Below are 25,611 nucleotides of genomic sequence, written 5' to 3'. Positions count from 1 at the left end.
ATACGAGTCTGGGTCCCCAGAGACTCATCAGGAACTGGAGTTCAGAGCAGTCGGGAGCTTGACTCCCTCCCGATTAAAAAAGACAACCGTGTCCTCAGCTGCCAGCCCTTTCGGAGTGCGCCTCCGTACCTCTGCACTTTACTTCCGCACCTCCTCTGAGTCTCAGTGCTTTTCTCTTTCCTTCTAGTTGTAGAATTTCCATTCAGCCAGCCTTCCTGTGGTTCTGGATGATGTCCGTTTTGTCTTTTAGTTGTATTTTTGAAGTGGCTGTGCGAGGCAGCAATTTCCGGTGTTTACCTACGGCGCCATCTTGGTTTCTCAGGGTTTATCTTACAATTGGAAATGTTAGAAATGCAAAATCACAGGTCACACCCCAAACATGTGAAGCTATAAGGGTAGGACCCAGAAAGCTATGTTTCAATTAAGCCCTCCAGGGATGTGTGCTGTTTGAGGATCACTGCCTCAAAGAAACTTCAATCCAGGGGTTCTCTGTCAGGACTGAGGATAAGAATTATTTGGGAAGCTTTAAGTATTCCTAGCCCCAAACCTACTTAGTTGAAACCTGGGAGTGCAGCCTTATTTTTAAAGGAGGGTGTGTGTGTGTACATGTGCACATTTTATACTGGAACAGCGTATCTGAAGTTTCTTCTGGGACGGGAAGCAGGTGATCAAATTTTAGGGACAAGAGAAACATTTTTTACTATGTGTCTTTATACTGTGTGCATTTTTTTACTAAGTGCACGTAATACCCATTTATATTAATTATTTTAAATTTTTTTAGCTTAGGGGGAAGAAAGAATCACTGCTTTAGAAGGAATGAGACATTAGCCAGCATGATATACGAATGAGCTAGGTGGGAAAGAAGTCAGGCAGTGAAATAGAATGTGGGGTGTTGGGCTGCTAAGGGGCAATCAGAGCATGAACAGAGGGAACGTAACAGGAGGAAAGACAGTCTAAGCCAAAAGTCCAAGCAGATTATCCTTTCTCCATTTCCTTCCTGAGTGATGTCAGGTAAACTGAGATTCCAACCAGAGAGCTCAATTTATCCATAGTCAGCTTTATTCTGAATTAACCATCTATCAAGACTGCACGTCAAACGAGTAGAAAAAAATAAATGAGCCCGTCAAAAAAAGTTCCCTGGCAAGTGGGAGAGAGGGCATTTTGTTAGGAGCTGCGTTTAGAGAAGGAAATGGTGGCCAGGTCATGGATGCCATTTTTGTCAATGATTCGAACACTGAAGGCTGGCAGGTTCAGGATGAAGCGCTTCTGAAGCTGCAGAGACACAAAGGAAATCAGTCAACAAACATTCACTGAGCACCACTGATAGGCCAGACTCTGACTGAGGCACTGGGCACACAAGCTTTTGTGAAGCTTATATTCCGCTGGGACTAGGACACTGAAGAAAACCCAAACTGCAGCTGAAAGCTGACTGGAAGGTGGTGAGCAAGAACTGGGAGCTGCAGCTGGGAGCCTGTCTCTGGCCAGTCAGCTGTTGAAAGAATGAGACAGTCTGATGATCTGTTCCCCACAGTCTTCTACCAATCAGCCTGGTAAACACACACTTCTCTTTTAAAACGTTCCAAGGTGATAAGCTAACAGAGGAGTGATCGCCCTAGCAATAAGCTATGGACCAAAGCAATGTACTCCTAGGTCCTAACAGTTTTCTCCAGTCACCCACCCATACTCTCAGGACCTGGTGTGTGTGTGTGTAGGTGGAGGGGTGGTGGGAAGGATGTTGGCAGAACTGCTTTTGGAACAAACTCTGCTTCTGTCTCCTCTAATCCAAGCTGACCTGTCATTAAAGTAACATTTCTGCATCTCATAAGACTCTCTGCTTAAGAGACTGTTCCAAGGAGCTGCATGGTCTTGTGTGCCTGGAAGCAGACAGACCACTAACCTGGCTGGAGATCACTGAGGCACAAGCTGGAGGAAATTTTTGCTCCTGTGGCTACCTTTCCTGGACACCTCACTTAATAGTCTCCAGAGGAAAGGCACAAAGTTCTCTACCTATTTCCTGAGGAGCCTATCCCAGAAATGTCCCCCTCCCCAGGCCTACAACCCCTCCCTGGATGCATCCCATCTCCTTCACTACTGAGAACTGGGCAGCAACAACCAGTTCACTTCCAGATCCTCTCTTTCTGATGACTCTTATTATCCAGAAACACGACTCAAGATTAAGAAAAGGTAACAATAAGGAAATGTGGGTTTCTAATATGATGACGTTTAGGATTTATGAGGAATAAAGTCTCAAAGCATTTAATATTCAGTGGCTTCTTCCTGGCAGCTCCTTGAACACTTGGGGTTGCCCAGCTAGGCTAATATGACCTCTCAGCTGAATGGTTAAGAAAAACACATGAGTTTATTCTCAGCATTGACGTTGAAAAGGGGATTCACAAACAAGGGGAAGAAGAGGGCACTGTGGGCTGAAAAGGACAGGCTTGTGTAAGAGGCAAACTGACATTATGTTCAAAGCATCCCCCCTACCCACCTGCTCTCATCCTCCCACTCTCACTAGACTATGAATTCAAGTTAATCCTTAGGCCACAAGAACAGTAAAAGAATGAAAAAGCCTCAGGGAGCTGCTTTCTTTTCTTTCTCATCCTCCATTCACACCCCAAAGCCTCTGACTCTTAGTAGTACTAGGCTGGGTGGGGTCTGTGGCCTCAAAGTAAAGGCTACTCTCCCCTTCTGCCCAAAGCTTCCTAGTTGCTTTCTATGGCCTTTGGAATTCTCAGGAGAGGCTTCCTCTCCAGGACTCATGCACTGTTAAGGGGAGCAAACACTATAGCAACTCCAAATGGAACAAGAATAAAGTAGGTATAAAGGGCAGCAGTTGTTCCAGTATGGTCCCGTTACCGCCTGCAGCAAAATCACCTGGGCCTGCTAGTTAAACTATTCTCAGGCTCTACACCAGGACAAACATGTCAGAAGGGGGCTGGGAGGCTGAATCTATTTGATTTTTTAAACAAGTTCCTCAGATGATTATTATAATGCTAAAATTTGAGAACCACTGGTCTGGATGAACCAAAAAGAAAAGTAATTAAATTGTAAAACATTGACATCGATGAGGAGATGACCCATGAGAGGAAAATATAATCTTATTACCCACCAAACTCTATCCCTGGCAGCAACTTCACATCTGGTTAGTGGGTATTTATTACACCTTCTGGCAAGGATCAGAAAAAAATGTAACGGAGGAATGGGAACAACACTGGCAAAGCGAGAGACAAAGTATTCTTTCAGTCCTTTCAGAATCCCACCGGAGCTACTCACCTCCTCCAGACATTTCCTGAGAAGCTCCAATGCCCGCTCACGTGAGAGATCTGAGAGAGAATACAGAGACCAAGCGCTCAAGGTTCTGCCATAACTTCTGATTCAGTTTCAAACTTCCTCAGGTCAGCATGTCATGCAAACGGAAAAGGGGGAAATGCCTCGCCTTCTAGCTTGCAACAAACTTATTCCATATGCAGTGGAGGGTGCCTCAAACCCAATGCTCTGGCAGCCACAAGCCATTGCAAATTGATTTGCTATAGAGAAGGGTAAGCATGACGGAATTCTGCCTCCCATGGCTGGGGCCTGCCTCTAGAGAAGTCCAGCAGTCTGCCTCTTTTTTATAGCCCATCCCCCCACTTCACCCCAAACCCCCTTTAGACCAGGGCTTAAACCAGTTCCATCTGCCCTAGCCAGCTGCAAATCAGGAAAAAGGAGGACAAGGCCAGAGTTTCAGCCTCACTTTCCCAGCTGGTTCTCAGTTTAACAATGGAAAGAGAATTCACAGGATGGGGCAGAGACTCTCATAAAATAGGAGCCAAAGGAACTATCCATGGGCATGTCAAACTGGGATGACATATTACGCAGTTAGGCTTCAGGGGTGGTTAGTGGTTATATTGGTGGGCAAATCAGCTGTATTACTGACAGCTGCCAAATCAAGAAACAATCACTAGGAGGCCAGGCTAATTCTTTTCAGGATGTGAACTCTGGCAAGGCTGAGGTTGAGTGAGGGGGCAGCACCAAAAAGAAATGAAAAAGCCGGATTTTTATTCTACTGACAGGGAAGAACAGAATGTAAGGAGAGATGTGGTTATCTACACTGCATCTATAGCCTGTAAAAGCTAAGATTCCCAAATGTCTATTGCTCACAGTGGCTAAAGTCTAAGTTGGGATTGGGGTTAGAAGTTAGAACTTAGGGCAAAAGCATCTCTATGTCAGAGGCTTTGCCAAGATGACAATTTATTGACAAGTAAAGAGCCAGCTTTATCTTGCAGGAGGGGGCAGCCATTAAGCGATAGGAACCAAGGGAAGGGCCTAGACCAGTGATGGCGAACCTATGACACGTGTGTCAGAGGTGACATGCGAACTCATTTTTTTGGTTGATTTTTCTTTGTTAAATGGCATTTAAATATATAAAATAAATATCAAAAATTTAAATCTTTGTTTTACTTTACTATGGTTGCAAATATCAAAAAAATTCTATATGTGTCACGGCACCAGAGTTAAGTTAGCGTTTTTCAAAATGCTGACACGTCGAGCTCAAAAGGGTCGCCATCACTGGCCTAGACTTATGGCCTTCAAAAGCTCTGACATTTAAACAAAGATACCCTCAGTTGTCATGCTGGGGAACTTGTTCATCCTCATAAGCTCAAGAGGGACTTTTATCAGCTTTTCAATAACTGTATTGACCCACAGGAGAAAGGAGCTTCGAGAGGGCACCTGAATTTACTTCTTAGGATCTCTCCTCTATTTAAGCCCTGGCCACCCAACTCCATGGGGTAATGCACAAAATCAGGAAGCAGCTGAGGGCAGAGCTCTGCTACTTTTCCCCACCTAGGTTGCTGGAACTTACTTGGTGTGTAGTATCGGTCCAGGATACTGAGAGTCAGGAAGGCACCATATCCATGGGCTGCAAAAGGGGCCTTGGCCAAGGCTGCCAGGTAGTCCATGTAGTAGAGTGCTGGACCCTCATGCTCATCGTAGCCAGCCAGGAGGAGGTTGACATGATACGGGGTCTGCAAAAGAAAGACATGGCAAAGTGATCGTCAAAGGAGTAACACCAACATTGCTTTCTATGACAAATGTGAACATTCCAAGTCTTGATGAATAAAAAATAGCAGCAACTAAGTAAATCGTAAAATTTAGAGAACCCTAAAGGACACAGAATGTGGTAAGAGCTTAAGAAAGGTCCACCTGCCAAAACTGGTTTGGCTCAGTGGCTAGAGTGTCGGCCTGCGAACTGAAAGGTCCCGGGTTCGATTCCGGTCAAGGGCATGTACCTGGGTTGCGGGCACATCCCCAGTAGGAGATGTGCAGGAGGCAGCTGATCGATGTTTCTCTCTCATCGATGTTTCTGGCTCTCTATCTCTCTCCCTTCCTCTCTGTAAAAAATCAATAAAATATATTTTTTTAAAAAAAGAAAGGTCCACTTGTCTTCTTTGAACAGAAGAATACTTGAAAAAGCTGCTTTCTTAAAGCCTATGGACCAGAACCTGTTACAAAAGCATTTCAAAGGCAAAGCATGGATGCTCTCGTGTCTCTCCTAATGGCTGAAACCAACAAACACAATTCTGAGTGTCGAACCACATCATCCTAAATAAACAGGCTCAGGCCGAGCACCTGAACCAAAATCTTAAGTGGTTAACTATATGCCTCTCTATTAGAAACAATTATTGGGCTGGGGAAGGATAGTAGGTCTCAAATATTTAGGTTAAATCACTAAACTTTTAATGCAGACAATAATGAAAGTCCATGAATAATAATTTAAAAAAAACATAGAAGAACTGTAGATTTAGGTGAAATGCTAACATTTTTCTAATATAATAACACTCCCCTAAGATAAAAGAAGTAATTTTTTTTCAATGAGACAAATAAAAAGTAATTATAAGTTGGATTTATAGGTCTCCTTTCTTTGTTTTTGTTTGTTTTTTAGGTATCTTTCTTTGTTTTACCTGCAAGTCTAAGAATGCAAGTTCCTACAGAGAACCTTGACTAAGTCTGCTTTGTTCTTCATGTCCAAGTGGATTATTTCTTTTCTACACCAGCTGGGCCATTTTCCATGTTAAATTCAGTCTGCCTCTGCCCCCAGGTATCAGCAGCATGACTCTTATCTTATATGGTTTCCTTTTTCTCTGCAAAATGTGTTTTCCCTCTTGCATTTGCCTCAGTGAGCAGGCCTTGCCCAAGGTTATGTACTCATCCTTAAACTTATGCATTCAATTAAGAGCACATTAAATGAAATTGAATACCTTTATGCCCTGCTATCATACAGCATCCTATATAACAAAAGCCTAATAAGCAAATAGACCGATGGAATGACCGGTTGCTATGACATGCACTGACCATCAGGGGGCAGACACTCAACGCAGGAGCTCCCCCCACCCCACAGGCCAGCCACAGTAGGTGCCAGCAGGGGCGGGGTGATCAGGGGGTGGGGCCGGCGAACGGGCAGCGCCAGGCCGGCCAAGGCGGGTGCCAGGGGGGACCCCCCAACCATCCCGCCAGTCGCCCCACAGATTGGCCCTGATTGCTAGCCAGGCTTAGGGACTCTACCCATGCACAAATTTTGTGCACTGGGCCTCTAGTAAATTAGTAACAGCTAATGGTCATAAAAGTGTCATCTTACATTCTTTGAACACTGGTTAACATGGGCACTTGGCAGCCTGAAGAAACCCATGTTAGAACACATGAAAATATATTATTTTACTTGAAATTCCAATCCAGTTGTGCTAAGTAACATCTCCCCGATTACAGAGTAGATCTAACCTACAAACAAGTTTCTGCCTTGAGGATAAGATGGCTGATAGTCTCCAAGGAGTAAGAATTGACCAGCAATAGTCAAGTCTTCTGAGAAAATAATTACCTGCCTATCACATTTCCCAGTGGGTAGTGTGCCAGGCTCTGGAATTCTCTGCTGCATTCAGTGACTATGTGTTGAGTACACTTAACCCCTATGAGCTTCTGTTTCCTTATGTGTAAAACTGGGTTAATTAATCTTTCCCCTTTCTATCTTCTAGGGAGTATGGTGAGAAAAAATAATAGAAGTGAACTATCCCAAACTTTGGAAGAAAAGATGCTACCTAATTCCTAGTATATTGGCTATTTCCTTTTAACAGCTTACCACTTTATTGATTTTTATTTTTTTCAAATGTATTTTATTGCTTTTTTACAGAGAGGAAGGGAGAGGGATAGAGAGTTAGAAACATCTATCAGCTGCCTCCTGCACACTCCCCACTGGGTATGTGCCTGCAACCAAGGTACATGCCCTTGACCAGAATCGAACCTGGGACCCTTGAGTTCGCAGGCCGATGCTCTATCCATTGAGCCAAATCGGCTAGGACCAGCTTACCACTTTAAACAACAACAAAACTGTTTAAATTAAAGATAAGAAATATATACAGTATAATTAATAGCAATTTTAAAGTGTGAAAACAGTACTACAAAACGAGGCAAACAAAATACCTTGGTATTCTTATAGTTAAAAGTTAGAATAGCAAAGGGGAGAGGGAGGCATTGAGGAAGAGACAGAGAGAGGAAGGGAGAGAGGGAGAAGGAGATGGGGGAGAGATAGAGAGAGAGATAGAGAGAGGGGGTGGATTCTAACAGGTTTCTCTCTCCCAAGAGATTTAATAATACAATCACAATATAACTATCACAAAATAAGTTCATCTTTTTGCTAAAAGAATAACTCTACTCTTCTTCATTCACTGGCCAGAACATCCATTGTATGCTTAACCAAAATAATTTTATCAAGATGCAATGGCATATTAAGGATCCACCCAGATATCCAAAGAGGCCTAACTAGCAGAACCCAGATATGTTCTGTTTCCAATGAGGATCTTGCCCATACTATTAGATTACACTGTATTTAAAACAATTAATGTCATTTAAAAAGTCACCACCAAAAGATTTTGTATGAAACAACTGGCGCGGTGCACGGATTCGTGCACATTGAAAGGAAACTGGGAGCCCATGCTTGTGTGCCCGGGGAGTTTCCATGTCCCTGTGAGCCACCGGGAAGTTGTATGGGGAGTTTGTCTTCCTCCCTGCAGCTTCCTGAAAAAATATTTCCAAATGTCCCTTCTGCGGCCAGGGTTGCACCTTGCCTGCCGGGAGGTCTCTGGTGGATGCCTTGCGTCTTGCTGGATGCTTTCCACCACTCGGAGTCAGGTAAGAGACGCTCTTAGGTGAACAATATTAAGTTGGGGATCTTGGGGGGCGGGGGTGCTGTTGCCCATGCCTCCACCCTTCAGATCCATCTCTGACTTTTACCCCGATTGTCAGTTGTACTGCTGTCTTCCTCTGTTGCTCTGGGGCAATTGGTAAGGGATGAGATTTGATCTGGATGCCCGAGGCAGAGGGCGGAGTTATCAGGCTTATTCTGGTTACTCCAAGTATCTGCGCTTCAACCGTTCTCTGGAGATTGTAACTGCAGGCTTATGGGGTATGAAGGATGTAGCAGTGCACTAAGCGGCAGATGGCCGGGATGAAGCCTGAGCTGGGGTTGGGTGCCACCACTCTGCTTGCCAGCCGTGAAACTGGCTTGGGTGGCACTCCTGCTGTGGGAATGCACTGACCACCAGGGGGCAGCTCCTGCGTTGAGCGTCCGCCCCCTGGTGGTCAGTGCATGTCATAGTGACTGGTCGACAGGTCATTCCAGTCGTAACAGTTGGTTAGGCTTTTATATATATAATGTCAACAGAATTCCTAAAGTAAACTCTATTTCTTAATTGTTCTATATAATATCATTTATTTATGCTTAAGTATCTGACACACAAACTTGTCAAAGTTGGCATTCAGAAGCTACAACACGTGGTACTGAAGATAACTCACAAATTATTGTGTGACTTCGAATTACCAACTCTTGCATGTGTGAGATGCTTAAGCATAAATAAATGGTGTTATCTAGACTAATTAAATCAATACATCTGTGTAACAACTTGCAGTTTCTGAAATCCTTCTGACAATGCTCCATCAAAGATCTCTGGTTCACACTAGTTTTTTAAAATTTCAAATAAAGTCTTATGTACTGTCATTCTCTTGCTCTTCTAAGAATCATGACATTCCAAGTGATTAACCCACAGTTATGGATTTCTTGATTGTTATACTCCTGATTCATTAATGTTTTCTTGGAATTAGACAAATTCCAAGCCATTCAATTTTGTGCTAGTCTTACAACATACAACACATGTGACTGCTTGGGGAATGTTTAGGGAAATACTTAGTATGTTTAAGACACAACCCATCTATTCAAATATTTATACCAATTATAAGCTCCATGAAGGCAGCACTGTCTGGCTTGTTCAAGGATGTATAAGCATATAGTGTATGCTCAATAAATATTTGTTGAATGAATAATAATCATACCAGAATGCATTATATATGTTTTAATTATATATATGGTTAATGCCTAGTATCACAAGTGGAAAGATTAAGAAAATCACTAAACAAATGTCAGAAAGTGACAAGTCCTAGTTTTGAGAACTGGTTCAAGTTTAAATCAATTGCCACCCTCTCTCTGAATGCACAAATATTGTTGCTTTTTGCTAGACTCTTGCATTCGTCTCTTCCTACCTCCCTTTAGACATGGGCTGCTAAGTAAAGAAAAATTTAGGATACAGGTCAAGCACTTAGAATTAAATAAGAACATAAATGCCCCAGAAGAAACAGCTGGGCTAACTGCAGAATTAGACCCTGAATTTGAAATTTGGCTCTATTACCAGATGTGTGGCTTTAGAAAAGTTAGTCACTTAACCTAATCTCTTATTTTTAGTGTTTTCATTGAAAACATGCAACAGTTCACAGTACAAATACCAACGTGCTTAAAGTTGTATATGATATACTAAAAAAAGAAGACAAAAATTTTAAATGGACCATCCTGAGTATTCAAAATGAACTTTAGCCTCTAAAATAAGGTACCACCAAATTTTGCCTCTTTACAAGTGGGAAAAAAATAACCTAGACAAATGTTGTATCTTTTCCTCCCTTAAAAAAATATACAACATGAACTTATTTTTAAAGTGGAGCGCTTTAAGCCATTTTAAGATCTTCTTCATTTATATAACAGGATAAAAACAAAGTACATCAGATAGTTGCCAGGAGGAGGGGGTTGGAGGATGGGTGAAAAAAGTGAAGGGATTAAGAAGTACAAATTGGCAGTTACAAAATAGTCACAGGGATGTAAAGTACAGCATAGGGAATACAGCCAATAACATTGTAATAACTACATATTCTGCCAGGTGGGTATTGGAAATATCGGGGGAACACTTTGTAAAAGATATGACTGCCTAATCACTATGCTATACACATGAAATTAATACAAAATATGTTGAATATATACTAATATGCAAACACAAGTAAACTTTCCTTAAGTTAAATGAAACATTTCCCCCCCTCCAACTCTTGTGCATACAACTCCTTGCATATTTCCTCTTTCATGGAAAAGAAACACTGTAGTGATTAAGAAGAGTGTGAAATTCCATAAATTTTACAGCTAAAGAAAACAGTTGTGATAAATACACTGAAACAACAAAATCAGTGATGAGAGTCTGGGTGGTGACAAGCAGCAGTGTGACATCTGGCGGAAGCCAAAGTCACAGCAAGGGGGAGAGAGGTGGGCGTGAGGAAGCATCCTGCCGAGCGTGGACACAGAAAAAGAGAGGAATTGACAGTCTCCCTTTGGAGCCGGGCCAGCCTTTGCCACCTCTAATTGAATAGAACGACATTGCTGAGAGGTGCCTTGGGAAACAGTGCAGCTTCTTTTGCTATGCTGCACCTTGGAACATTAAGCGGTGTGTGAAGTATACTTCCATTCCTGGAGGGACAGTAATTTGGAAAGAGATGCAGAACTATTAATGGGACAAAGGACTTGTCTAGTGGTGGCAGTGTTTTAATAAATAGACTTCTAAATACACTACACAAAGACTGGGCTTTGAAGGGAAGTGCCTGCTATTTCTTTTAGTGCAGCCGATTGTCAAAGCTGCCTAAAATTCGATCTTTGCCACTGAGAATATTTCACAAAAATGCAGTTCATAGTTAGGAGGGACCTAAAAGCTCAATTAGTTTATCTAACATCGCTTTCACAAATGTGGGGACTCGGCTCAAAGAAGAGACAGTGACTTGCCCTAAACTACACAGCTAATTAGTGTTAGAGTCAGTTCCAGAATTCAGACTTCTTGATTCCAAGTCTTGTGTGCTTTTCTAGGAAACCATGCTGCCTCTACAAAATGGAAATTAGTGTGAAAATATGATTCAATATGTAAATGTCAGTTTCACACTCAAATATTTCAGAATGTACTACTTTGCATACCAGCATCTATTGTTCTCTATTTCATGCATTACATCTTATGTGACCAATAATATTTTAAGTTTAAAAAGGGCAGGTTTAACACCCAACCATTATGACTCCTCTAAAGCAGCGGTCACCAACCAGTGGTCCATGGACCACTGGTGGTTCATGAGGTCCGAAAGGTTGGTGACCACTGCTCTAAAGGGTTTAAAACTATGTAAGATATATAGTAGGTACTCAATAAATACATGTGATGATAAATAGATACCAACCCCTTAACTGTTTGCAGTGCCCAAAATTTCAACTTCATTAACAAATAAGATGGATGAATTATTTTTCTTATACTTGTGCTCTGAACTCTAAATCAAGAGCTTATCTATATATATAAAACCCTAATATGCAAATAGACTGAACGGCGGAACAACCAGTTGCTATGACATGTGCTGACCACCTGGGGGTGCGTGGAACATACCAGGCGTCGGCCTCAGCAGGATGGTGGAGCAGATGAGTGGGGGTGCCAGATCAAGGCGGGGCTTCTTTGCTCCCATGTACTGTGGTCCTGCCCAGCACTCGCAGGTGCTGCTGGCGCCTGGTGCTGTCAGCGGGTGCGAGTGGTGGCTACCGGCCCCAATCACCCCTCAGGCCTTCTCTACCTCCCCCTACTCCTGAGGGGCGATCGGGGCTGGCAGCCACCTGCTTGCACCTGCTGCTGGCACCAGCCCCAATCGCTCCACGCTGTCAGTGGGTGCAAATGGGGCTGGTGCCATCAGCGTGTGGGAGCGAAGGCAGTGCGAGTGGGGCTGCTGGCAGACAGGGGACTGGGGGGCCACGGCAGGAGGGGCCAGGCTGGGGTGCGGAGGATGGGCTGAGACCCGCCTCTGTTCCCACCACAACCTTGTGGCCCACAGTTTCTTTCAAGGTGCACAAATTTGTGCATTGGGCCCCTAGTTTCCAATGATAAGAAGAATTTACTAGCTATTTGCTTTAGGTGGGTTTGATGGTATAACGTGCAATGTTAACCATTTCAAACAAAAAGATCTCAAAAGATTTCAGCAACATCCAACTTGATTTAACAAGTACCTTTTCTAGCACTAAAAGATTATGGTTCTCTGGATGGAGATGGGGCTGGGGAAGTACTATCTATCCCTAATGCCTAAGCAATACAGAATTGTTTGTATCCTCTTTGACACAGCCTTTTTAAAGGAAATCATCAATCCTTTTTTTTTTCTAATAACAATGACTATAACTTAAGACTTCAACCAAGTCCTGCAAGATTTCTTTGAGACTATGAAATGGACAGATGCCCCAGTCAATTTCAGTTTGCATTTGGAATGTGGAATATATTATAGATTCAATAAATGTTACTTGGCATTTACTCTGAGAAGCATTATGCCAGGTGATGAAGATGGAAGCCTGAATCTGAAAGGTAGACAGGGTACAAAGGATTCCAGATGGGAGAAACAGCATATGTGAAGGCCAATAAACAGAGAAACATGGACTATCTGGGTAGTGATGAATAAACAGAGAAACATAGGCTATCTGGGTAGTGATGAATATGGGACATGTATATCTAGTGAATTTCAGCAGCAAGCAGAGAGGAAATGTAATGAGAGGAACTGACAAGTACTGGCATTGGCTTCCTAAAGAAGATGAACTTCAGTCTATAATCCATGGAGGAGCCAGTGAAAACTATCCCCACCCTCCTGCCAATCCAAGCCTTTTTCATGTCTTAGAACACTGCAGAAGCAGTAAGGATAGAGGAGAAGACATGAAATATCAGAAGATAGAACTGATAGGAATTACTAACTTGTAGACTAGAGGATGAGGGAAAAAGAGTTGTTAAAAGAAATCTCAATAAGGGGAAAGGTGGTAGAACAAATGAAAAAACTCTAGTGGCCCCAATGAGCTTAAGTTGAGCTGTCCAGAGGTAGCTGAAAGGAGAAAACAGTGTACAGCCGCAATCATAGACTGAATGAAGAGTCAGCCAATTAAAAAGTTTCATTTACCATTTACTACCAAGCCCTCTGTGGGCTCGCAAACTGCCCTCCCTCAGACAGCAATCAGTCCAGAGAAGTGTTTTGTTTTCCTGCTGGATTTTTAAAAAAACTGTTTCAGGCGGAGGGAACAGCCAGTGCAAAGACCTTGAGGTTGGAATGTATCTCAGGTATTGGAGAAACAGCAGGCCCTATGTGGCTGGAACTGAGTGAGTGAGGTGAGGGCAGGGAGGGATCATGCAAGGCCTGTGGCCTGCTGGGCTTTTACCTTGAGGGAAGTGGGAGGGCTATCAGCTAAGGAAAGCAGAATCCAGTCACTGTTTGTGACAGTTCCCACCATGCCCTATTGTGCCCCTCCTAAAGCTCCCTGTTTCTGGCAGAGACTTGATGCAGCAGAGATCTCTGGCTCTGGACTCAGCCTGCAAGGTTCGAATCCTAGCCCTTCCACTTACCAGCTGGGAACTTTGTTGTTTTGTCTGTGCTTCCATCTCCTCATCAGGAAAATGGGGCTAATAAAAATATCTCTTTCAGAAGATAAGAATTTAATAATAAATGTTAATGAAAAAAATAAAAGTTTCATTTACACAAACACACATTCCTATGTTTACATGTGGAAGGTAATGAAGAAAACAAATACAAAGGGACACTGGCAGAGGTATTCCCAGATTGCCTTGAGAACACAAAGCTGAGTGTGGGTGATGTATGTGTGAGGGAAAGTACAGAGAAAGTGTCTCTGAAGAATGCCATTTGGAAATGTGGAAGTATATTTAGGGGAGAATGATCAGCAAAGTGGTGGAATGGACAAAGGCACAAATACTAGAGAAAACCAGAGCAGCTTAGGGGAAATGCAAGTGATTTGGTATGAAGAGGAGATTGTGAGTGAGAAAGGTGAGAGGTAGGACTGGAGAGAGAGCAGGTGAAGATGTGAAAGAAGACAGATGGAGAAATTAAGATGGAGAAACCAAGATGGCAGCATAGGTAAACACCTGAAATTGCTGCCTTGCACAACCACTTCAAAACCACAACTAAAAGACAAAACAAATATCATCCAGAATCACAGGAAGGCTGGCTGAGTGGAAATTCTACAACTAGAAGGAAACAGAAAAGCACACTGAGACTCAGAAGAGGTGCGGTGCGGAAGTAAAGTGCAGAGGTATGGAGGCACACGTGGAAAGGGCTGGCAACTGAGGACACGATTGTCTTTTTCAACTGGGAGGGAGACTCAAGCTCCTGACTGCTCTGATCTGCAGTTCCGGGTGAGTCTCTGGGGACCCAGACTCATGCGGGGAAAAACTGGACTGTCTGGCATCGGGCAGAACTTGAGGGCGGCTTTCTCTGAGGTGCTTGCAGCAATTACCACGGGACACTGAGACGTGGGGCCTCTTAGGGTAGGACTGAGGAGCAGCCATAGCTGTTTGCTTCACCCTGTTGATTCACTGAGACCCCGCCCCACCCAAGCTGTGAGCAGAGACTTTTGCATATGAAAGGCCTGGCCCTTGCAATCTGAAAATTACCTAACAAACTGCAGCTGGGTCAGAGACACAGCACTTCCAAAAGAAGGCCCAGGGCCCCATAGCAGCTTGCATTGCTTCACAGCTGGGCCTCATCTGGGCACCTCCAAACCACAAAGAAGAGGAATCTGCAGATCTCTCCATAGCTCCTGCTGGGTAGTCTCAGGCAGAGGCTAAATTAGCACCTCCTTAGAGATCCAGGAGCCAGTGTACCCAGTGGTCAGAGTGGGACCATCCAGATTACAACTCCTCAGATCCATAAGGGACACACTCAGGGGGTAGACTCAGTCAGCACCAAAGCACCACTGAAGCAAGTCTTGCCCCAGAAGGGTGTCTCCAGCACAGAAGTTCTCCCACTGCAGAGACAGCTGATTCTCACAGTCAATTGGCGTGGAGGTCAATTCCTCCCAGTGATACCTACAACAATCAAGACTTAACTACAACAAGACTGTGCACAAAGCCCACAAAGGGGTGCACCAAGAGTGTCCACCTCAGGAAATTGGGGAGGCTGAGCCACTGGGCCCTATAGGACACCTAACACACAAAGCCACTCTATCAACACAGGGAAGCATAAAAAATGCGGAGACAAAGAAACAGGTCACAAATAACAGAAATGGAGGAAAGCAAACTACTGGATATAGAGTTCAAAACTACACTTTTAAGGTTTTTCACGAATTTTCTAGAAACTGCCAATAAATTTAGTGAGACCCTCAAGAAATCTAGTGAGACCCTCGAGGATATGAAAAAGGACCAATTAGAAATTAAGCATACACTGACTGAAATAAAGAATATTATACAGAGTTCCAACAGCAGACTAGAGGACTGCAAGAATCAAGTCAAAGATTTGAAATACGAAGAAGCAAAAAATACCCAACCAGAAAAGCAAAAAGAATTCAAAAATATGAAGATAGTGTAAGAAGCCTCTGGGACAACTTCAAGCGTACCAACATCCAAATTATGGGGGTGCCAGAAGAAGAGAGAGAGCAAGATATTGAAAACCTATTTGAAGAAATAGTGACAGAAAACTTCCCCTATCTGGTGAAAGAAATCACAAGTTCAGGAAGCACAGAGAACCCCAAACAAAAGGAATCCAAAGAGGACCACAGCAAGACACATCATAATTAAAATGCCAAGAGTAAAAGACAAAGAGAGAATCTTAACACATTGTTTGCGGGTAGTTTTTATCACGTGCTAACAGGTGGCGTGGGCCATTTTTGCAGTTGAATAGATTGATTACCGTTATACCTGGAAGTACATACATAATTCACCATTGTATGTGTTAGAGACCCAAATTTTGTCCTTTGGAATGCGTATATCTGCATGTTAGCATCCCTTTAGAGTAGCCGTGGGCAAACTACGGCCCGCAGGCCGGATCCAGCCCGTTTGAAATGAATAAAACTAAAAAAAAAAAAAAAAAAGACCGTACCCTTTTATGTAATGATGTTTACTTTGAATTTATATTAGTTCACACAAACACTCCATCCATGCTTTTGTTCCAGCCCTCCGGTCCAGTTTAAGAACCCATTGTGGCCCTCGAGTCAAAAAGTTTGCCCACCCCTGCTTTAGAGCCATAAAAAGTATAAAAATAAACGTACTTATACGTTACCCACATTCTACCGCTAGTCTGAAAAAAGTATTAATACGTATCCAGCGCTCTACTACCAGTCAGTGTAAAATGTATAAATATGTTTCCTGCATACAATGTGTTAAAAGCAGCAAGAGAAAAAAAGTCAGTTACCTACAAGGGAGTACCCATATGACTGTCAGCTGATTTCTCAACAGAAACTATGCAGGCCAGAAGGGAGTGGCAAGAAATATTCAAAGTGATGAATAACAAGAACCTACAACTAAGATTACTTTACCCAGCAAAGCTATCATTCAGAATTGAAGGTCAGATAAAGAGCTTCACAGATAAGAAAAAGCTAAAAGAGTTCACCACCATCAAATCAGTATTATATGAAATGCTGAAAGGTATCATTTAAGAAGAGGAAGAAGAAGAAAAAGGTAAAGATACAAATTATGAACAACAAATACACATCTATCAACAAGTGAATCTAAAAATCAAGTGAATAAATAGTCTGATGAACAGAGTAAACTGGTGAATATAATAGAATCAGGGGCATAGAAAGGGAGTGGACTGACTATTCTCGGCGGGGGGAAGGGGTGTGAGAGGTGCGGGAACAGACTGGACAGAAATCATACACCTATGGATGAGGACAGTGGGGGGGGGGAGGGTAAGGGTAAAGGGTGGGGTGGGAACCGGGTAGAGGGGAGCTATGGGGGGAAAAAAGAGGAACAACTGTAATAATCTGAACAATAAAGATTTAATTTAAAAAAGGGAAAAAAAAGACAGATGAAGCAGGAAGGCTACCCTCTAAGACTGTGAACTAGTAAGCTATGAATCTGGAAGCTGAAAACAGTGTCCTATTAATTCTATGACTGATCAGGATTGGAAAACTATAATGAACTTCACAACAAGAAAGTTAAGTTAAACTGTCTGGCTTTTTTTCCTCTCTCCTGTTTCAGATACATTTATCTTTTGTAGCACTAAAAACCAAACTGGCCCATGTTTATAAATTTTCACACTAAATTGAGAAAAAGAGGGAGCAAATGTGTCTCAAATGAAGCAAACCTTTCATTTTCAAAAGCCCAAAACAAAATAAAAGAAACATTACTTAGAAAGTGAGACTGTCTAACCAAGGTTTCCCTTTTCTTTTCTCTGCCTTAGGTCATTCTCTGAAAGTATATTTAGTATATCTGTTTGATGTTGGCAGATACAAAAATCATAATGTAAAAATAGTCTTCATTTTTCTTTAATAATGATTAACTTATGTTTGAATGTTTTTGCTTAACACACTGGCAAAAATTCTTATAATGGTTGAGTTCTTGAACTTAAGCTCAGGAATGTTCCTGCATTTACAATCAACATTTTAAACTTTAAAGTTAAAATACTTTTTAGCCTGGCCAGTATAGCTCAGTGGATGACCATCAACCCATGAACCAGGAGGTCATGGTTCAATTCCTGGTCAGGGCACAAGTCCGGGGTTTCGGACTTGATCCCCTGTAAGCACGTTCATGAGGTAGGTGACTGATGATTCTCATTATTGATGTTTCTATTTCTCTCTCCCTCTCCCTTCCTCTCTGAAATCAATAAAAACATTTTTAAAAATTTGAAAAACACCCTTCAAATTATTTGAATAACCTATGATTTTTAGATGCTGTAAGTTGTAAGATAAGGCATGTGTTTTTGTGAAAAAAAGCAATGAAGCTCTGAGATCAAATGTGCATTTATCACTTTTTAAAAAAATATATTTTTATTGATTTCACAGAGGAAGGGAGAGGAAGAGAGAGATAGAAACATCAATGATGAAAGAGAATCATCGATCAGCTGCCTCCTGCACAACCCCAACTGGGGATCGATCCCACAACCTGGGCATGTGCCCTTGACCAGAATTGAACCTGGGACCCTTCAGACTGCAGGCTAACGTTCTATCCATTGAGCCAAACCAGCTAGGCCCTTTATCACTTTATATTTATGTTACCTAAGGTAGTCACCTGGCCTTGGAGCCTTGAGTGCCCACCTGAATGTAAGAGATAATACTGCTTGCCTGATAGCTGTGAAAAATGAAAAGTGCTCTCTGTGTTAAAGTTCCTGGAAGATGGCCTACTAAGTAGTAAGTGACTAATAAATGTTAACTGAATCTGAATTATAGGAGCAAAAATAAATAAATACTGTATATATTTCAATTTTTAGAAAAACTGTATTTTAGAGTTCCCCTTCAGTAATTCCAAAATTTCTGTAAATTTTACTTCTCTAAAGCCATGACTAACCCCAAGTTTGAACGTTCTCCTATTAAAGTTGTAATCTTATTGTAATTAGAAGTTTAGAAATTTAATGAGTTGAAATGCAACATGGCACAGATGCCTTATTATACCAACTAGTTAACACAGTATTTGTTTTCTACATTAATTTTACTTGCTAATCAAAAATACTGTTTTCTCCAAATAACATCAAAATAAAATTGCTGATTGTGCAATGGCAAAACCAACAACACGATGTCTGCAACAAGGCCACTTGAATTCTTCTTTTTAATGAGCTGACAGTTTCCAGGGAAAATTTAAGATTCCATATACCTTTAAGGCAGTTCTCAAAAATTCAAGTGCAGAAGATATGCTTTCTACACAAGGCATATATTAAGTTATACATCCTAAACATGCCCATGAGTATTTATTTATGTTGAACATCAGTGCTGACACATCTCCCTGAGTTAATAAATAAATCTGCTGCCCTGGCTAGTTGTTTAGAGCAGCGATCACCAACTGGTGGTCCGTGAGGTCTGAAAGATTGGTGACCGCTGGGTTAAAGCATGGTCTCAGGCACCAAAAAGGTTGCGGGTTCAATTCCTGAGCAGGACACATACCTAAGTTGCGGGTTCAGTCCCTGTTGGGGCACATAAGGGGAAACAACCGATCAATATTTCTCTCTTCCTTCCTCTCTCTCTAAAAGCAATAAAAACATACCCGCAGGTGAGGATAAAAATAAGCAGACAAGTAAATAAATCCACTGGGGAAAAAAAGACTATATATGATTGTATATGTTTCAGATGTCCATAGCAACTAGATGAAGATTATTAAGGAAATTTTGGGGAGAAGACTATTTAGGGCCCCCTCTATTAGAACACAGTGCTCCCCATCAGCAACCTAGGTTCAACACAAGTTACTCCTGCTTCTTCGATGGATGGAAGCTCCTCGTTGGTCTCCCTGCTTCTTTCCCCAAAAGCTCTACCAAAGAGCAGCTAATGGTCTAACTAAATTTCGTTTGATGTGAACCCCTTCACAGCCAACAAGTTTCCAGAGAGCCCCACTACTTTTAGCATAAAGCTTTATCTTTTTTGTTAATCCTCACCCAGGCATTTCTATTGCATTGATTCTATTTTAGAGAGAATGGAAGGGAGGGGGAGAGACAAAAAGAGAGAAACACCGATCTTACATTGATTGGTTGCCTCCTGCATGCAACCCAACCCGGCCAAGGATTGTGCCTGCAACTGAGGTACGGACCATGAACTGAAATACAACCTACGAACCTTCAGTCCATGGGCCAACGCTCTAACCACTGAGCAACTGGCCAGGGTTAGCATAAAGCTTTTTCATTGAAGTTTTCATAACGTGGACGACCTCTCTAGTTTCAATCTCTTACCATTCCCCTAAAAACCTCAGCTGCATTTAACAAACTACTTTATTTTGGATGTTAGCTATGTAATAAAAACTATATAAAGACATTTACTTATGTCTGTTATTCAATCAGTAGAGTCCTGATTTGTATATAGTACCCTGCCAGTTAAAACAGATTAAAAATTAGGAGTCTCAGAGAAGAACTATTTGACCCTGCCCCAAACATCATTAGAAAACCACTGTGCCTAACCCTAACACATTCTCTTATACACCTCCTTGGTCTATGCTTTCAGTTTTCCCTTTTGTTTCATCTTTGCCTTACTGACAGCTGGTCCTTCAAGGTTCAGGTTAGACTCTGTTCTCAGAGCACCTATCCATCTGTATGGCTATTACAGCAGTTGTCACTCTGCAATAACTGTTTATTTCTCTACTTCCCCATCCTGAAGGCTCACACTGAGCTTTGCACCTCTGCTTCCTATAGCCCTAAGGACAATGCAGGCTGTAGATTTGCTGAATGAATGAATGAATGAATGAATGAATGAATATCAGCACCGATGGAACTTCTCAATTATAGGGAATGGCACACATTAGGATGAGAAAGGGAAATGTGAAATTCTGGCAGGTTATTTTAGTTTAGAAAGAATCACAGATAATTACTATTCCCTCTCACTTTTCTTTCTGGTCTAGCTAATCCTATTTGCTTTACCATCTATACTCAAAAATAAAGGTAAATCTAAACTTATTTTTAAGTTTTAACTTTCTTTTTTTAAATTTAATTATTTTTATGTTACTGAATTTTTTATAGAGACACTGGTTAATAAAACCATACAGGTTTCAAGTGTACAACTCAATAAAACATCATCTGCACACTGTATCATGTGCTTACCACCCAATGTCAAGTCTCTTTCCTTTTTTTCCCCCCAAAACATTTCTTATTGATTTTAGAGAGGAAAGAAGAGGGGGGAGAGAGATAGAAACATCAATGATGAGAGAGAACCACTGAATGGCCACCTCCCGCACACCCTCCACTGGGGATCGAGCCCGCAACCCAGGCATGTGCCTCTGACCGGAATCAAACCCGCGACCTTTCAGTCTGCTCTATCCACCGAGCCAAACCAGCTAGGGAAAGTCTCTTTCCATCCCCATTTATCCTCCCTTTGTCCACTTCCACCTCTTCCCACCCTCCTTTCCCTCTGGCTATCATTATACTGTAGTCCGTGTCTATGTGTCATACATGTATATTTTTTGGTTAATTCCTTTACCTTTTTTCACCCAGCCCCTAAATCTCCCACCCCTCTAACAGCTGCCAGTGTGTTCTATGTAACTATGCTTCTGTTTCTATTTTGTTTATTTTGTTGATTAGATTCCTTATATAAGTAAGATCCTAAGGTATGTCTTTAACTTGCTTCTTTCACTTAGCATAATTTCCACATCCATCCATGCTGCCACTAAAAGTTAAGATTTTCTTTTTTTTATAGCTAAGTAGTACTCCATGAACTTACTTTATTCATTTTTAACTTTTTCAAAAAATATGTTGTGCTTTCATGCCCTTTAACCCTTCCTTTTTATTTTCTTAAACTTTTTAAATGAAATAATACATACATATAAAAATGCATAAAATATACATATACAGTTTAAGGAATAAAGTGAATATGCATGTAACTACTTCCCAGGTCAAGAAACAAAACAGTCAACACTTTCCCCATCCAAGACCCCACTGTCTTCCATTTTAGATACTTATTTTTTAGGAGAGAATAAAGAAAATCTCACAGAGTTTTTGGAATCAGCCCCTGAGTTCATATCCTTGCATGGTTCTGGGCCAGGGCAGATAAAGAGGCACCAAGATGCCAGGGTATATGTATATTTGTATCTGTGAGTGTGTAAGGGCATGCCCACACAGGCCAGGATACTGGTTTAAAGCAATCTTAAAAGTTTGTGTAGCCCTAACCGGTTTGGCTCAGTGGATGGAGCGTCGGCCTGCGGACTCAAGGGTCCCAGGTTCGATTCTGGTCAAGGGCATGTACCTGGGTTGTGGGCACATCTCCAGTGGGGAGTGTGCAGGAGGCAGCTGATCGATGTTTCTCTCTTATCGATGTTTTTAACTCTCTATCCCTCTCTCACTTCCTCTCTGTAAAAAAATCAATAAAATATATTAAAAAAAAAAAAGTTCATGTAAACTGGAACTTCCAATGGCAAACATTTAAAAACTACAAGCATGTTACCTGGCCAGGTGGCTCAGCTGGTTAAGAGTGTCATCCCGTATACTGAAAGGTTTCAGGATGATTCCCAGTTAGGGCACAAACCTAACCCAGTCAGGGCACATATGGGAGGCAACCAATAGATGTTTCTCTCTTTCACACTGATGTTTCTCTCTCTTCCTCTCTCTCTAAAAATCAATAAGAACATATCCTTGGGTGATGAATGAATGAATAAAATAACAGTATGTTTTTACTAAGCAGACTCAGTACTTTGCTGCTCCTGGCTTAACCCATACCATGATAGGAAATCATATAATTTTCAAGACACAAGTTTCAAAAGAATAAAAATTTAGACCAATTACCTATATTGCTCTACCTCCACTGTGGGTAGGAAAGATGCTTTAAGTGGATACTTGGCATTATGGGGTTGCATAATCCCAGCCACCCAATAGCATCATTCCATTCAACCAGAACAGGGGTTCTCTCTGCTCACAGCAGGCATCCAACAGGGTAGCACATATATGCTCTCTGAGCGAGAAAGCAACACCTTCTCACATATAACCCCCTGGAGAGAGATGGGGAAAGGGAGGGGGAGGACTTTACACCTGCAAACTCCTAACTCTATCAGCACTAGGGCTGGGAAAAACAGCACATATTTTTTAAAAAGAAGGAAATAAAAGGTTTCCTGATAAAGCCAGTAACTTTCAAAGAAGAATCTTCTTAAGCCATTTTTTCTTAGGAGAGAGACAAGTATAATGATTCAACATGTAAGTCTTTATCTTCCTAAATATCTTATGTCAAGCCCTAATGACAGTATAAGCAAACTGCTTAAAAGGGCAGCTATCAGAATTCTTATTCTTCTTGGTAGAAAAACACTGTAAGCATAAAGTACTGTCATATTAATTAAGGCATCTCAATTTCTTTCTTTTTTAAAAAAAATATATTTTATTGATTTTTTACAGAGAGGAAGGGAGAGAGATAGTTAGAAACATCGGTGAGAGAGAAACATCGATCAGCTGCCTCCTGCCCACCCCCTACTGGGGATGTGCCTGCAACCCAGGTACATGCCTTTGACCGGAATCGAACCGGGGACCTTTCAGTCCGCAGGCCGAGGCTCTATCCACTGAGCCAAACCGGTTTCGGCAAGGCATCTCAATTTCAAGGCACATTTGTCCCTGGGCCCTTGGATAATAGAACAGTATCTCCAATGGGGCAGACATGACCTACCACCAATCCTACGAGACTCCTGTGAGATATGACCTGGGATGCACAAGTGTTTTTGCAATATCACTGAATACCCACCTAAACATCGCCATATGTTTTCAATTTTTACTTTATGTCCTATTAGGGCTACGAGACAAAAATAATTAACAGACATATAACTTTTGGCCCATTGTGAAAATACTAACTGTAGTCTCAGGGAAAAGAAAATTGCTCTCCAGGACTAACAGAATTCTATTTGTACTAAATTCCATGAGTTTTATGATGAGCATCTTGATTTTCTTTTTTCAATTTCCCCATCACCAAAAGTAAGCCAGCTCTGTCTGTCAAGATGCCCAGGCTATGTGGCAGCAGCGTCAAAGGCTGCCATTTGCTTCAAGGCACTGCCATCTGCGGCAGCACAACATTTTGTCTCCGGAAAATAAACACATCTGCCTTTGCCAGTGTCCTCCCACTGTGCAGCCCATCTGGAGCAGGTGAGCTGGAAGGGAAGCTTGGGCATGGGTGAGACAGGGGCGAGTAGGGGAGATAAGGCCTCAAGGGAGATGGCACAGGGAGGAAGAAGGCAGTGCTGTGTCATGTCACATCCTGCTAACCACATTTGCCAAACAGCATGTGAAATTAGCCTTGTTAGTGACATTTTAATCACATGTAACAAAAGCTGGTGGTATTTAGGGGACAAGACCTAAAAAGTCAAGTTTCACCTGGGCCATTTGTTCTTAAGGTCACATGACCTCACTATACCAATATAAACAGACGATGTCTTTGTGCCAGCCACCAAAGGCAAGAGGACAATAACGCTAGTGGTCAGATAGAAGGTTCAAAACAATAGGATTCTTCCAGGATAGGAGCACACTATACATGCCTATTAACTAGACCAAACACACTTAACTTCAGGCCAGAGTCCTGGGACAAGTCATGGTCACTTCTGGAAATAAATTATACCTGAAATTCTATCCTACACATTCTTTCCCTTTCACTGAAAAACAAAACAAAACAAATTCAAGTCTAATTATGGTCTTGACAGCAGATCTTTAAATCATACTATTTGGAGGGGCAGAAGAAACCATAAAAAATTATCCAATCAAATTATTTCTTTCTCCTAAGATGTTCCACTAGTTTGCAGGAGAGCTAGTGCTAACCTCCTGGAGCAGGGCTCTTTCAGCTATACCACTAGTTTTTAACCTTTGATGGGAAGGGGATAGTGAAGCCACTTTTTCAAATAAAATTATGAACGGAATCCTAATACATAAAATAGATACAAGTTGAGTTGATCTATATGAAGCAGAACTGAAGTTTTGCCACACTGGCCTTCCTTGGTGAGATTCCTGAGGCAGCTTCATTGAATAAAATTTAAAAACCACTATACGAGGCTGGATATGTTTTTCCAACTTACTATTTCTATTGTTTACTTACTAATCATTTACAAGTCTAGCCCTATAAAAAGACAAATTACTAAAGGCTCACCTAGCACTTCAGAAAAAGTGCTATGAAAATACTTTGGCCAGTGAGTAGCAGTAGGAAAGCCCTGAAGATTACACACAATGGAGGCCAGCATTCTGCTCTAAGCCAGCAGAATCTGTGCCCCAAGAGGCACACTGCGTGCCGAAAGAAGTTGTACAACATGCACTAACTAGTTATTTTGTCAGAGGCACTGACATCTTTTCCCTTAGGCTGTCAAATTAAAGAATGACAACAATCAGCACAATAATAACCACTCAGTGTGAAAGAATCAAAAGTATACCTATTTTTATCCTATCAGCAAAAAATGTATTTTTTTGGTGTGCTGCAAAATTTCAATAATTAGTTTATGCGTGCCATGAGATGAAAAAGGTTGAAAATCGCTGCTCTAAGCCTTGCCACAAACATGACATTCTCCAAGGATATTAGATTTCACTGGTTCATATCTCAGTCTCCACATATGTTAAAATAGAGATCTTGGTAGATAATAACAGAAAAATTTTAAGGCATTAAGATGGGCTATACCAAATGTGCCACATAATTCATTTTAAGCAACAAATGGCCCCATTGCTTATCACTCTCCTTTTTATAGCCAAATAATCAAATAATGAGAATTTAAACAAGCCTCGTGTGAACTATCCCTAAAAGTCATCACAAAATTCTCAAAATAATCCTATTAAAAACCCAAACAGCAGTTCTTAAATGATGGAGTCACTTATTAAATATCTACTATTTTTCCAAGGAGGCATCATTCACTCATTCCAAGTATATTTTAT

At 41.7% G+C, this 25,611-nt stretch overlaps 1 protein-coding gene across 1 annotated transcript in view; it reads right to left on the bottom strand.

Annotated features, from left to right (window-relative positions):
- Positions 1-1,037: 1,037 nt before the first annotated feature.
- PSMB2 (proteasome 20S subunit beta 2) overlaps positions 1,038-25,611 on the bottom strand; it is a 38,011-nt gene continuing 13,437 nt past the window's right edge. Inside the window, exons 4-6 of the mRNA XM_081085598.1 lie at positions 4,844-5,006; positions 3,274-3,323; positions 1,038-1,272 (exon numbers count right to left, since the gene is read on the bottom strand). Coding sequence (XP_080941724.1) covers positions 1,165-1,272; positions 3,274-3,323; positions 4,844-5,006 — 321 coding nt within the window. The 3' untranslated portion in view covers positions 1,038-1,164. The remainder of the gene's footprint in view (positions 1,273-3,273; positions 3,324-4,843; positions 5,007-25,611) is intronic.

This window comes from Myotis nattereri, assembly GCF_964212035.1.
Source record: "Myotis nattereri genome assembly, chromosome: 3".
NCBI lineage: Eukaryota > Metazoa > Chordata > Mammalia > Chiroptera > Vespertilionidae > Myotis > Myotis nattereri.
This window is presented reverse-complemented; position numbering and strand designations above follow the sequence as displayed.